General features: G+C 33.3%; 1 protein-coding gene and 1 long non-coding RNA gene across 3 annotated transcripts; one reads left to right on the top strand and one right to left on the bottom strand.

The window, feature by feature from the left end:
• Nucleotides 1–7567: 7567 nt before the first annotated feature.
• LOC11432121 (receptor-like protein 6) lies at nt 7568–10729 on the top strand. 2 transcript variants are annotated; one of them, XM_039834794.1, is made up of 2 exons: nt 7568–7814; nt 7845–10729. In XM_039834794.1, exons 1-2 carry the CDS (start codon nt 7666–7668, stop codon nt 10597–10599), a joined length of 2904 nt encoding a protein of 967 aa, XP_039690728.1. In that variant the 5' UTR covers nt 7568–7665; the 3' UTR covers nt 10600–10729. The 2 variants fall into 2 exon arrangements, with proteins under 2 accessions (XP_039690728.1, XP_003615102.1); XM_003615054.4 differs by having other exon boundaries at nt 7568–10729.
• Nucleotides 10730–10848: 119 nt separating this feature from the next.
• Nucleotides 10849–14820, bottom strand: LOC112421852 (uncharacterized). The gene is made up of 2 exons (XR_003012184.2): nt 14342–14820; nt 10849–11289 (listed from the first exon to the last, which is right to left on the bottom strand). It is a non-coding gene; the product is annotated as an uncharacterized lncRNA (long non-coding RNA).
• Nucleotides 14821–14927: the final 107 nt, after the last annotated feature.

The following is a 14927-nucleotide window of genomic DNA, read 5'->3' as shown; positions in this document are numbered from 1 at the left end:
TTTAGATGTTTTGCATATAACTGGGGGTGTTGGAGTCTCGAGGCCTACCACTGCATATACAATTAATTGTCCCTACCCAACGAATCGTCTCTACCAGATGCCCTTATATATATTTTCTTTCAAATTCCATGATTTCAATCGTAGATACCTTTATATATACAAAGTTAATATCGTTCATGCACTAGATTCATCTTAACATCCAACACGAATTTGTAATTATTCAATCGTGTAACAAATAAGTATAACAAACAACGACACAGACACCAACTATCTATCACATTTTTTAACTAAGCATATTATAAAATAAGCCATCAACAAAAACACAACAGAAAAGGCTTGAAAAAGGGACTACAAAATTGTCATGTGCATGCACATAGACATAGGCGCTCCAAAGAACAAAGAAAAAAAAAGACGGATATATAGCAGATTGTATAAATGAGAAAAAATATAGTTGATAATATGGTCACAGAAAGAGCACAACTTACATTAGAAAAAATGAGAAAGATCAGAATGATACTGACTGTTATACCCTGTTTTTGGACCTAAAAATACTGGGCCCAATTTCATTTCAAACTTTGTCAAATGTCAAATTTCAACTGCACAGTTCAATTTGTCTCTGCTACGCAGTGTTTTCAATCACATTTTTACCTATGTTTTTCTTGCATAAAACCTTTCAAAATGTCTTTACTTGTCTTGTAAGTCATTCAAAAGTGTCTCTGAATCATTACATTGCTTTTTCTACAGTTTATTTCAAAATTTGCAAAAGGTCATACAGAAGGGTATTTTGGTCATTTCCTGCAGTGGGACCCATTTTCATCCTTGTGACTGTCTCTGAGTCTTTTCAGATTGTTTTTTTAACATTTCATCAGTAAACCTTGTTAAATTCATTTCAGACTTGCATCTGAGTCAGTGTCAAGTCAATTTGAGTTGGTTTAGGTCATTTTTAGCCCTAGGGGCATTTTGGTCATTTCACATGAAATTTTGGCATGGGGAGGTTACTTTGAAGTACCTCATTTAGGCCATTGGTTCGTTTTAGTCCGTTTTGTCAATTTTATTTTTGTTTCGCTTTACGTTTGGTCAAATTACGTTTTTATTCAATTTTATTTTTTATTACATTTTGGTCCCTCAATTGAGGTCCCAAAATTACATTTCAGTCCAGTTTCTTTTCCAATTTTCATTTTAGTCCTTTTTTGGTCAATTGCAGTTTAGTCCTTAAGTTTTGTTTTTTGCAAGAAGGTCCAAATTTCATTTTTGTCCAAGGCCGTGTCATTCTTTTTTTCCAGGTCCAGGTGTCACTTTCTCATTTGTTCAGAGGCACACATGTCATGCTATAAAAGGTGCACAGTGCCACTCAAAGCCATTAATCACACGCCACCTCAACAAACAGAGAACTCTCTCTCTCTCTTAGCAGTTACAGATCAAAACAGAAATCATCAAGAACACAGCACAAAAATCCAAACCCTAGATTTCCAGAAAACCAAAAAAATCATCAAAATTCATTGAATTTTCCATTGACTCTCAGAGATTCCTGAGGAATCATCATCATAGAACCAATTCCTCTGCAATTCAAGCGCAGCTCCGTCACCGTTTGGCAACGAATCCAGGCGCGATCGCAGAGATAACAGTGAGAAGAAGAGGGAAAGAAAACGAAGAAGATTGAACCGGTGGAGAAGAAGAAAAAGCATGAATCAGTGAAGAAACACCGTGTTGTTTCCAGTTTCAAAGCAACAAAGTCACAAAAGAACCAGATCAAAGTTTCCAGAAGCTCTTCCTACAGAGTCTCCGAATCGAAAACCACAGGTAAAAACACGTAAAACTCGTTTCCTCCCTCAAAAAGTGTTAATCATAGTTAAACCTGCAAACAGAATCCAAGAAGTTTCCAGAATCATAAAAAAAATCATAACCGTAAGCAAAACATAGATCCATAGAAATCCAGAAGTCGTAAGCAAGGACGAGTGCCAGAGAGATAGCCAACACAGAATCAATGTAGATCTTGAAGTGTTACAAGTTTCTTTTAAAAACTCTTTGAAAACCTAAAAAAAAATTCTCAAAACCGTGACACAAAAACGTAGATCTACGTTGATTCACGCCTTGCATGAAGAATCCAATGCCATATTCGTGTTTAGGATGAAAAAGGATGTCCGGAAATGTAAGTTTTTTTAAAAAATGGTGAAGTTCGTTCAACTCCGGCGGCGGCGCCGCCACCCTTGGGCGGCCGGCCACCGTGCCGGAGGAACAAGCCTCACCGGGGAAGATGAAGATCTTCCATCTTTTCCAGAATCCGGTGAGAGGAGGGAGGTGAGAGAAGAGAGAAGAGTTAGAGAGAGAATGAGGGCAGCAAAATGAAGTAAACCGGAGCTCCTCCCTTTTTATAGCCAGTGAACCGGACCGGTCCAGAACCGGTCCAGTCCCTTTGTTCCTGGCCGTTTGATCTAGGGTTTCAGAACCCTGGATCAATCGTACGTCCCCTGTGCATCCGGACCTTTTGAGGATTGGGCTTTGGTCTGGGCTTAGTTTTTTTTACGTTTTTGTCTTTCCTGTGCTATTCACACCCCTATTTTTTGCTACCTGCACCTATGTCTTGATTAAAATTGTGATAAAATTCCTAGAAAAATTATCACATGTTTCTTGATATTTTCTTAGTGTTTTTATGACATTTTTGAACATTAAGGATCTATGAAATTTTTGTATAATTAATTCATAGCATTTTAATTCTCTTTGAATTATTTGTTATGGATTCTTCTTCACACATTTGTCCTTGATGTGAGAATATGTGATAAAAGCTACTTGATATGATAATATGAGAGATTTGTGCTTATAATTTCATGTTGATTTGCTGTTTTGATTTGGTTCATAAGTTCTTGATTTTATGAACAATATATGCATATTTTGAAAGATATGAAATGCCAAGTTTATTCTAGAAAATATGGCATGAAACCATGCTTGCATATTTCCAATAATTCCATGCTATAACTTGAGATAAAGAAAACTCTTTCAAAATTTGTTAGAGCATGAGAATTAGAGGCCAAGAATGCTTTAGGTTTCATACCTAAGTTTTTAGGGTTTAATGTCATTTTGTTAACTTTTTGTGCCATCTTGCATGCTTTTATTTCTTAGTACTTGTTATGTTTTTTTTTTTTCTTTTTCTTCTCTTCACTAACAAGTTTATTTCCATGTTTCATGCATCTCATTTAGTATTCCCTCTGCCTTCTTTAGCCTAGCATTTATTTTTGCAAGTTTTAATTCACTTAGAGATGTAATTTACCATTGGTTTGTAGCTTGGCAAAGAGGCCATAGAATGTATTTAGGAAATGTTGTAATATGGACTATGGACACTATGGCGCACCGACACGCACACACTCACCTTAGATGTATGTATAGGATTGTATGGTTAAATAAGCGTTTAGGTTTTAAACACTTAGAGAAAATCCATCCTTTTTTCAAAAAAAAACAATTGAACTTCACTTCAAAAATTTTCATAATAAATATGAAGTCAACACTTCATTTTTTCCTTTCTTTTCTCTTAAGAAAAAATTCAATTCATCTTAATCATTTAGACTTTCTTTCTAATCACTAATCAAACCTCACTTTTTTGCTAAATCTAATGCTCATGAAGCCTCCCAATCTCCTTCTTCAAAACTTTTTTTTCAAAACTTAAAATCAAACAATTAAAACAAAAAACAAGTTTGTTTAGTAAGAACTACGAACGGTTTTGATCCCTTAAAAGGGTACGTAGGCAATGAGTCAAAACTCATCCAAGCCGAAATAAAATCAAAAGTCTTACAACTTCTCTCCCCCCATTCTTAACTAAATAAACCTCCCATCTTCAAAAGTAAGTAAAAATAAGCGTAGAAATAAACTTAGGAGAGCGGTTCTTATGGAATACCATAATCGCTCCGGGTGCCTAACACCTTCCCGTAGCGAAAACGACCCCCGAACTTAGAATCTAAGGGTTTTTCTCAATTTTGCCCTTCCCAAGAAAAAATAGAGAATATCAACGGTCAAAAGGTTCAAGTCCAATTAATGGCTTGGCACCCAAAAACCATGATAACACTGACATTATAAATAAAATTAAACTGAGTATCAGAATATTGGAGTTGCTCTATCAGATAATAGAAAAACTGAAGTCTCAGTAGATAAACACCTTAATGTATTAGGCAGTGTTAATTTCGGAGCCGAAGAGAATGCGCCTATTGCAATTGGTCAATGATATTACAATGACATAGAAATTCCACTAACGTCAGCCTGTGTACATCTGAAAGATATCACGCCACGTGAAGCACAAAACCAGCACATGAAGGTACATGAGACCAAAAATATTGTCAAAAAGGGATAAAAAACAATGCAATGAGAAAAAATGAACACAAAATAGTATAAATGAAAACACCTTTTTACCAGAACCACGATCATATACAACTTACGTTCCGACATGTGGAAATAATTATGAATTCTTTGAATGAATATGAAATGGTGAAAGTTGAAACAATATTTATAGAGAAAAATTGAGCAATACAATTGTTGATGCAGATCTTAATTTAGAACTTTTTTCACATGTAATTATAAGACATTTATGGACATTAAAGGGTGATTGTTTAATCGGTGGAAATACACATACAAAATTAAATAAGTCTTAGGTTTAATAGAGAGCATATTCTTATAGGATGCCACTTTTGTATTGGCATTCATATCGGTATCAATTGTAATAAATTGCAAGGTCAAATATGTGTTAATGTGAGACAATGATTACAGAATTAGATGATGAGGTGCACATGTGTATTGGTGATGCCTAGGTGTGTAATACATTAAATGAAGTTTTACATAGAAGAGTACCAAGTGTACTCTTCAAAAAAATTAAGGCAAATATATATAATAAAGATAGGTTAAATTTATTCTTTTCTATTGGTGCACCCAACGACGGATTGACTCAGGATATGATAATCATATCCTGCGCACCAAACGGACTCTTAATTCTTTGGCAGAAAAGAGCTCGACGTGTTGCGATCTTTCCTCAACAAGTCATGAAATGCTACTAAGTGCCGTGTTGTTTTGGATTTAAAAATAAAATATACTAGAAGTTTTAATTATGTGTGTGCATAAAAGTTTTTCAAAAATAATTGTTTTCAAGAATTTTGAGTAAAAAAATGAAATAACTGTTTTGATTAACTTAACAAAATAATAGAACAGACAAGGAAACATAATTCATAGTGTCTCTGTTTCTCTAATCATGTAAATGAAAAGCTATTTTAACGTGCATAGTTTCTTCTTATTTAGTTTTTTAATTGGATGCTTTTTCATCTATAATTTATGTTTTTAATAAAAATTTAAAGAATAATTTTCAAATGGGTTCTTAGTATGAGAGTGGGATTTGAACTCATGACCTCCTAATCACTCTATTTTTTTTTAAAGAACCTCCTAATCACACTATTAAGTGAGTCCTCAATCTCAATCACCAAGTCATCCTTATATCTTATAAGTTTATTATATTGAAAATTAAATTTGAAACATTGTACGTATTGATTGTTGCTTTTTACTTTATATTCTTTCTTTTCTCCAAGTACTAAATCTGACTTTTATTTCCCCTTAAAGACTAATTTGGATGTTCACTCTATGACTTTTTAGAAAACATAATGATGACTTTTTTTTAAATCATATTACCAACCTCTTCAGAAAAAATGAAAGTTTACTTAATCATATATTATTTTAAAAATATTTACAATTTTCAGTATTTATGACCAAAGTATTCATGAGAATGTTAGGAAAAAAGAAAGGCAATTTTTAGTTTATAATACTCTTTTCATTGGTTTTTGTGAGCATGAATCAACTGACAGGGATATTGTATTATGCAACGTTAAGGTTTAAACTATGAATTCCCTGTATATTCATCTTAAATGATTTTTTTTTTTTTTTTATCACTTAAGCAATTTAAGAGGTGAATTTTTGTCACTCGCTAAAACAAAATATTCTTTCCACATGTTTTATAGGATGTGTTCTTGTTTCATAAAGCAAAAGAAACCAATAATTCTTAGTCTCCGTCTTAAGTTATTCAAGTCTTCCATTTATAGTCAACAATTTGCTTTGTGTAACTCGTGAACATATAAACCAAAAACAATAAGCAACATTATTCCACATGTCAATTTAAATTTCTAGAAACTCATTTGCAAAGATCATCGTAGAAGAAACAACTAAAGTCTCCCCTTAAAGCTATCAAGTCTTCAATGTAATGTGTGTAGTCGTTATATGCGTCGTGTAATGAACGTTTAAACCAAAAACAATGAGCCTCATAATTCCACATGTCAATATAATTGCTACAAACTCATTTCCAGCAAATATTGTTTTATTTTTATGAATCATGTTAATACGTATTATAGACATTGTTTCTACCTTCAAAATGACGTTATTTTTTTATTTTTATCTCAAAATGATATCTATAAATCAAGATATTATCATCAAAAGTAGTTGATCGGAGCAAAAAAATAAAAATATTAACATCCTAAATTTGTAGTAGATTTTTACTATGTTATAGGTTGAATAGGGGTTTTATTACCTTTCGAAAACGTTAACTAGCGTAGTCGAGACACTCTTTAAAACCTTGCATGAATAATTTTATATGGAAATTTGGGTATTCGATTAAAAAAAAATTGTAATACTCCTTCCGGTTCTATATGTAAGAAAATTTTCAAAAAAGAAATTGTATTGGTTTTGATGTTTTTTTAGTTTTTCTTCTTATAATAAAAACCGGAGGGAATATTTGATTTTTAAAAAAATAATTTCTTAATTTAAAATTTTTAAAGAGTGTCCCAAGCACTAATTATGAAGAAAACAATTTAGTTGAATTTTGTTTAGAACACTACTCCTCAGTCCCATTTTAAATGATCTAATCTGAAAATATGTATTGTTCATTTAACATGCTTTAACCTTATTTTTCTACTAATATATAACGACAAAATATAGGATATAAGATGGTGTTGGATTCATCTCGATGAATATTATCAATATATCAAATTTTCATAATTTTTTTTAATAGATAATAAAAAATATTTAAGTTCAAAGTTGTACATTGACATACGTGACAGAAGTGTCACATAATATAAAACTGAAGAAATATCTTTTCATTTGTTTTAAAGCACCGTACCTATAGACTATTTTGACGCGTCTTTTCAATTGCTAGAGTCCAATTCTCAAAATTGAGCAAAATGTTTTTCTTTTCTTTTCAAAGTAACATTGAGTAAATTGTTGACCTTTTTGATAAAAATATAATGATTAAAAAACATAATGATTAATGTGCCAGAAAAAAAAAACATAATGATTAAAAAAAGGAATTTTCGCAATAAATTTTTTAAATGCAGTGTCTCCGGGGCACTAGTTAAGATTTTAAAAGTAGAAAGAAAAGTCAAATTTTGCATTAAAAATAACACTTTTTTAACTTTTAAAAAGTAGAATACACAATTTCTAAAAAGATATTTCATTTTATAATTCCTTAACAAAGACACTCGTTAACATTTCCCATTTTTTAATAGTACATTCCATATGTTCCTTGTTATAAGCAAATGTTCGTTCAGCAATTGCTTATACATTCCATAGCCATCATTTTTTGTTACAACTTCGAAAACCAGAGTATAAGAAAAGCTCTAAAGTTTGTTCTATAAAATATTATTTTACGTACATATGGGGTGGTTTGTGTTTCATTCCATGTGTTTGTTTCTTTTTGTTTTTCCTTCATGGGTTTCTTCATTGGTGCCATTGTGCAACCATGATGATTCCTCTGCCTTGCTTGAATTCAAGAATTCTTTTAGTCCTAATGTTTCCTTCATTAGGGAGGAATGTGAGCCTGCTTACAATCCAAGGACAAAATCATGGAAAAATGGTACGAATTGTTGCTTGTGGGATGGAGTGAGTTGTGACACAAAATCAGGCTACGTGATTGGCATCGACCTTACTTGCGGTTCACTTCAAGGTAAACTTCATCCCAATAGCACTCTCTTCCATCTTCATCATCTTCAAACATTGAACCTAGCTTTCAATGATTTTTCCAAGTCTCAAATATCTTTTGGATTCAGTAATCTTAAAGCTCTCACACATCTAAACTTATCTTCCTCTTGTTTTCATGGTGTTATTTCTACCAAAATCTATCGTTTGTCAAAATTAGTTTCGCTTGATCTTTCAGAGTTAGATGGAACTATATTTGAACAATCAACCTTCAAAAAGTTCATTAAAAATACAACTGACTTAAAGGAGCTTTTGCTTGACAACATAGACATGTCTTCAATTAAACCAAGCTCTCTGTCTTTGCTTGTAAATTATTCAGCCTCTCTAGTCTCCCTTAGTCTAGAAGGTAACAAATTGCAAGGGAAGTTAGCAAGCAACCTGCTTCATTTACCTAATCTTCAATTTCTTAATCTAGCTTCGAATTTTAATCTCAAAAGTGAACTTTCAAAAGTTAATTGGAGTACTTCTCTCGTGCACTTGGATCTCTATGAAACTTCTTTGTCAGGAGTCATTCCTCCGTCTTTTGGGAACATAACCCAACTAACTTTTTTGAATCTTGGAGCAAACAACTTTAGAGGGGAGATCCCTGATTCATTTGGTAAGCTTAGCAAACTACAACTGTTACGTCTTTACCAAAACCAATTGGTAGGCCAATTGCCATCATCATTGTTTGGTCTAACTCAACTTGAACTTTTATCTTGTGGGGACAATAAATTGGTTGGCCCTATTCCAAATAAAATTAGCGGACTTTCAAATTTAAAATATTTATATTTGTCCAATAATTTACTGAATGGTACAATTCCACAATGGTGTTATTCTTTATCATCATTATTAGAGTTATATCTCAGTGGAAACCAGTTTACAGGGCCCATTGGTGAATTCTCTGCTTATTCTTTGACAGAAGTTGATCTTTCTCATAATAGGCTACATGGTAATATTCCAAACTCAATGTTTGATATGAAAAATCTGGTATTATTGGACCTATCATCAAATAACTTGAGTGTAGCTTTTCACAAATTTTCAAAGCTATGGATTCTGCATTACCTTTACCTTTCTCAAATTAATCTTATCCCTTTTAGCTTACACAATGAAAGTGACTTCACCTTACCCAACCTTCTTGGATTAAGTTTATCATCATGCAAACTCAAGAGTTTCCCAAGCTTCCTCAATGAGTTAAAAACTCTTGAGAATTTAGATCTATCTTACAACCAAATCAATGGAAGGGTTCCAAGCTGGTTTAATAATTTGGGAAATGGAACTTTGTCTTCTTTAGACCTTTCTCATAACCTTCTTACATCAACTGGGAATCTCTCACATATGAACATTTCTTATATTGATCTAAGCTTTAACATGTTGGAAGGAGAAATTCCACTTCCACCATTTGGCACTTCTTTCTTTTCAATCTCAAACAACAAGTTGACTGGAGATTTATCTTCAAGAATTTGCAATGCTAGATCCCTCGAGATACTCAACCTGTCTCACAACAACTTCACTGGCAAGCTTCCACAGTGCATTGGAACTTTCCAAAATCTTTCAGTTTTAGATCTACAAAAGAACAACCTTGTTGGAATCATACCCAAAATCTATTTTGAGATGAGAGTTTTAGAGACTATGATTTTGAATGGAAATCAATTGACGGGACCATTACCTCATGTTATTGCCAAATGGAAAAAACTGGAAGTTTTGGATCTAGGAGAAAATAACATAGAGGGCTCATTTCCTAGTTGGTTAGAGTCTCTCCCAGAGTTGCAAGTCCTTGTTTTACGTGCGAATAGGTTCAATGGTACCATCTCATGTTTGAAAACCAACCAAACATTTCCTAAGTTGAGGGTTTTTGATGTCTCCAACAATAATTTTAGTGGCTCTTTGCCCACAACGTACATCAAAAACTTTAAAGGAATGGTGATGACTAATGTGAATGATGGCTTGCAATATATGATTAATTCAAATAGATATAGCTACTACGATTCTGTTGTGGTCACAATAAAAGGGTTCGATTTAGAGCTAGAGAGGATCTTGACTACTTTCACAACTCTTGATTTATCAAAGAATAAATTTGAAGGAGAGATTCCAATAATCATTGGAGAGTTGAAGTCACTCATAGGACTTAATCTTTCATTTAATAAAATCACTGGTCCTATTCCACAATCCTTTGTTGGTTTGGAAAATCTGGAATGGTTGGACCTCTCCTCAAATAAACTCACAGGTGAGATTCCTGAGGCATTGACCAATCTTTACTCTCTTTCAGTATTAAACCTCTCATTGAACCAGCTGGAGGGAGCCATACCAAGTGGGAACCAGTTCAATACATTTCAGAATGATTCCTATAAGGGAAATCCAGAGCTTTGTGGGCTTCCTTTGTCAAAACCATGTCACAAGTATGAAGAACAGCCAAGAGATTCAAGTTCATTTGAGCATGACGAAGAATTTTTATCTGGATGGAAAGCTGTGGCTATTGGATATGCTAGTGGAATGGTATTTGGAATACTATTGGGTTACATTGTATTCCAAATTGAAAAACCACAATGGCTAATTTGGTTTGTTGAAGATATTGCCTGTCTAATACAAAGGAAGAGGAGGAGCCAAAAGTTTCGCGCGAATAAAAGAGGATAGAATTTGTATTTTAGTGTCAGTTCAATGAAAATAATTTGAATTTGTAACTTCATATAAAATAGTTCAAATCTTCACTAGTTGTAAAATGGCTACCACAATTATTAATAATAATTTCTCTTTTATCAAATAATAAGTGTCAGTTCAATGAAAAGAATTTGAATTTATAATTTCTCTTTTAAGTTTGTAAGCCTTAAAATCCATTATCCGAGTATGGAAGAGGGTCCAAATAGAAAATATGAAATTTAAAAGTATACATAATGGTTTCTTCTATATTCATGCCAAAATCATACACTAGACCAAATATAAAAAAGTCGGTTTGATCAATCTTGTTGCAATCAGTTTTCTATATTCATGCTTGCCTGCCTGTCTTTAAGTGCCAGCACAAAAGACAGACCAAAGCGAAAAATTCATAAATGAATTTCAGTTGCAAAGTCTACAACTATTGAATCAAACAATAAATCAAGCTAACCAGTATAACTTGTTCAATAATACAATTTATGAAGAATGAAGACACTCACTTTGGGAGCAAGCATTTACAAACCCATTTTTTTTCAATTTCATTGCAACCCCTACAGCCATCCCTCTCCCTTGATCCCAAAATCATGCAAGTCGCTTTCAACCGGCTTTTGATCTTTACCAAGGATTGGCACATACTGAATTGTGCGAGATGACAGGTTCATCCAAGCGATCCTACGATATTGAGATAATAAATCGTGAGAAGGTTCTTAAACTTCAAAACTGATTCTTAGAGAATATTGCATTATCACTATTAAAACCTTTGTGATAAAAAAAAAAAAAAAAAAAAAAAAAAAAAAAAAACTAATTCTGAAAAATAAAATGTAATATGCTTACGTAAAGTATAAAGATATAAGCAAACAGTCAGAATTTTTTTTTTTTTGTGTAAGCAAACAGTCAAATTACTTCTTGGACCTATTTCAACTTCTTAAAGAATTGCATAATTAGAGTATAAAAAGTGTTAAGTCTAAAAAAGGAATTAAGCAATTCTAATTATTTTGAAAAAGCAATGCAAATTTTACTACCCATCAAAAACCCAAGCACGGGACATGCATATTTTATTACCCATCACGAGTGAATCACCACAAACCCAAGCAAAGGTAGTAAAGAATGGTATCATTGCATAATAGTTACAGTATGCAGACATATATACAAGTAAGCATAAATTCATCCATGTCTAATCCTAACTACAAGTGAAACACCCCCCTCTCGAATTGAACTATTTGGATCATTTCTGAGAACAACTCAGCCACAATTGAGAAATTATATAACAATTCCAATTTCCTTTTTCGGGTTTGCTACTGACAAGAAGCGACTGTACTACTGTGATAGACGGCCAAATATACCATTTTAGCATCCCAAGTCCCAACAGCACCGGAAACCTTGCCCTCCCTGACCACACTAATCATTCATTCCTCACAGATTTCTCAAGCCAAGGCATGCAATAGGATTCTTACACCATTGAGTAATTTGATAGTTAAAATCTTTTGATTTTGTTTTCAACCATGAGAAATGCTAGAAACACTCTTTTTCTAACACTCACTCTCCTATTGGGTGAAATTTACGTGGGTCTCACCACTTTATGTGAGACTCTTTCCAAAGTGCGGTGCCCACATGAATTTCATCCAATAAGAAAGTGAATTTTAGAGAGTGTTAAAAAGAGAGTATCCACCACACTCCTCTTTCAACCATTTCCACGGTGTTGTTTTTATGTCCTCCGAAACTCGAATTTAATTGCACTATGGTCAAAGGAGGGTAGTGAAAGTTTGTAAAATCAAATCATAATAAGAGGTTACTATAAAAACAAGCAAACACATTTTATTATAAAAATATGGCAATTTAAATAACTAATACTTGTCCAAAAGATACCCTGAAGCTTCTCCATTGTTTAATTGCCCAAAAACACATGTCCCTCTTCTACAATATCATATTCGGTACAGCCTAGTTTTTATTTATATCCAATATACTACAACAACTATCATCTTGAAAGCAAATTAAACCCAGAACCATTAGTCCCAATACACTATTGTTCAGAACCCATCATATGATAAATAAGGTCTGATTCCCTAACATTGGAGCTTGTCTCATCCCATATGACACAAAGCAATACAGACAAGATTACATAACAAACAGTAGCTTCCTAAAATCTTAGAATTAGATTTAACAGATCAGTGCATCATCCTACAAAACCATTTTGCACATTCAACAAATCGCTATTCGCTAGCAATTATAGGGTAAGAGTGCATATAGGAAGCACATCAATCGACATATAAAGTTTGAAATTTTATAACAAGAAGATCATTCTAACTTCTAAGAACAGGAATCAGATACATGATGAGAATATGTAATGTTGCAATTTGCCTAAGCCAGTGGAATATGGTTAAAATAGCAATGTCAACAAAATTGATTAATTAATTTTCCCTCTTTCTTAAGAAAGGAGTTCTCATCCTCTGAAATCATTGCAGTCTATTCCCAACCTGGTGGCTTTACTTTGTAATCCCTCCTCAATTTTCTTTTGGACAACTACCTCTCCTATTTTAAGCTCTTGGTTTAGGCAAAAGAACTTGCATGTTTGTCACTAAAGATTTTAACAGTCAAGGGACCGTTTTAACCTATGACACATATACTAAACCTGTCAACAAACTACTTTCTCATAGGAATGGTTTTTCATCTCTTACACACCCCTCACACAAGATTCCATTAGGCTTTAAGCATAGACAATGCATAGACCTACTAACCATTCAGCTTTATTTAGAAGAATGAGATGGCAAGCATCCAAAAACTATTACAAGGAGGAGCATGAACCGTTGATGGTTTTATATCTAATGTTCGCAAATGATGTATGTTCAATAGCAACAAAGAGTTGTGCTGCAGTCGATGCACTGAGCTAACTATTGAGTGGCATACATGCAAGATTCATACTGTTGACGCCTGAACTATACTATTTGTGTTCACATTAGATAAAATAATAATCTCGGAGCAGAATACTGGATATCTCGACCTTCAATCAAACTATAAGAAACCAAATGACATGCTTGACCGTTCAATTTTGCTTTTCCTTAGGAATAGCATCTTATTTGTCTCATATCAAAACAGTGCGACTCTATTTTCTCCTAAATAAATAATAGGTCTACAACGACAATTTGTATTGCAACATCTAGACTTTTGATGTCTTCACAATCGTAATACAGGCTGCATCAGCACCTTTTGACAGTGATTCTCTGGGATACCAAATATCGCAACACGTATACAACACTAAGATCAGTATTGTGTGTTAAATGATAGGATCCATATAACATCTCAATCACCCATAAGAAACACATAAATGGCTTTACCTATGATGTTTTTCCATCTCTCTCTATAAGACACTCAAAATGTATGCTATGCCCACAAGGTAAGACAGGTAGCTCTTAATGTATTAAACAGATACTGCGAAGAGAATAAAATGAAACGTCTCAATAAGAATCAGATAGATTTCTTTCAAAAAAGTTCAGACTAAGCAGTTGGTTTTGGTTTCATCTCAAAGCAAACTAGGCAATCGGATAGATTTCTACACATTGATAGCAAATCCAAAACATGGACAGATATATAGCAATCAGGTAGTTGCGGGGACAATACTCATTTAATTTGGAGAAACTTTTTAACTATGTATAAACAACTTGAACAGTGATATTTACTCAACAAAAATACTATGTAAATAATTAAATATTATGCAGCTCAAAAATACCTGAAGCATTAGAGATTCTCCACTAAGACTGTAACAATGTAATTCTTTAAGAATCTTGAACCATGATACCAGAATCATGAAAAATCGCTCTCAACAGGTTGTATGTTATTACGAAATAGCATATCCATCTTCTCCGATAACTTCCCCCTTTTTATTCCGTTTACCAAATAGTATTTGAGATTCTCTCCTAAGGCTGAAACAATGTGATTCTTGAAGAATCATCACAGTCTTGGAAGAAAGCTTCTTCACTCTCATTCATTCATTCAAAAATCACACCAATTAATCTTCTTTGCTTCATCCACAACCCTAGAATCCACCACAAAATCACACCAATTTGTACATGTTCTTTCTTCACCGCCAATTCCACTTCCTCCATAAATCATAAATGTTGACTGGGGTTGCGACTATAATCGACTTTCTCCTCGCCAATTTTGTTTGTTTCATTCCCTTTGCGTTTGCGGCTTACTTTGTGTTTTTTTTTTCTTCTTCAAGTAATCTAGTGGTTTAGAGCTCATACAATCAAATTGTGGAGAAATAGAGTATCCGAGGTTCGAACATACTTTGTTTTTAATTGTTTATTTTTATT

The sequence above is a fragment of the Medicago truncatula genome, chromosome 5 (assembly GCF_003473485.1).
Source record: "Medicago truncatula cultivar Jemalong A17 chromosome 5, MtrunA17r5.0-ANR, whole genome shotgun sequence".
NCBI lineage: Eukaryota > Viridiplantae > Streptophyta > Magnoliopsida > Fabales > Fabaceae > Medicago > Medicago truncatula.
Note: the sequence above shows the minus strand (reverse complement) of the source record. Positions and strands in the feature narration are given on the sequence as shown.

Bases quoted from the DNA above. Each gene is read 5' to 3' on its own strand.
- LOC11432121 (XM_003615054.4), top strand. From the start codon at position 7,666: ATGGGGTGGTTTGTGTTTCATTCCATGTGTTTGTTTCTTTTTGTTTTT.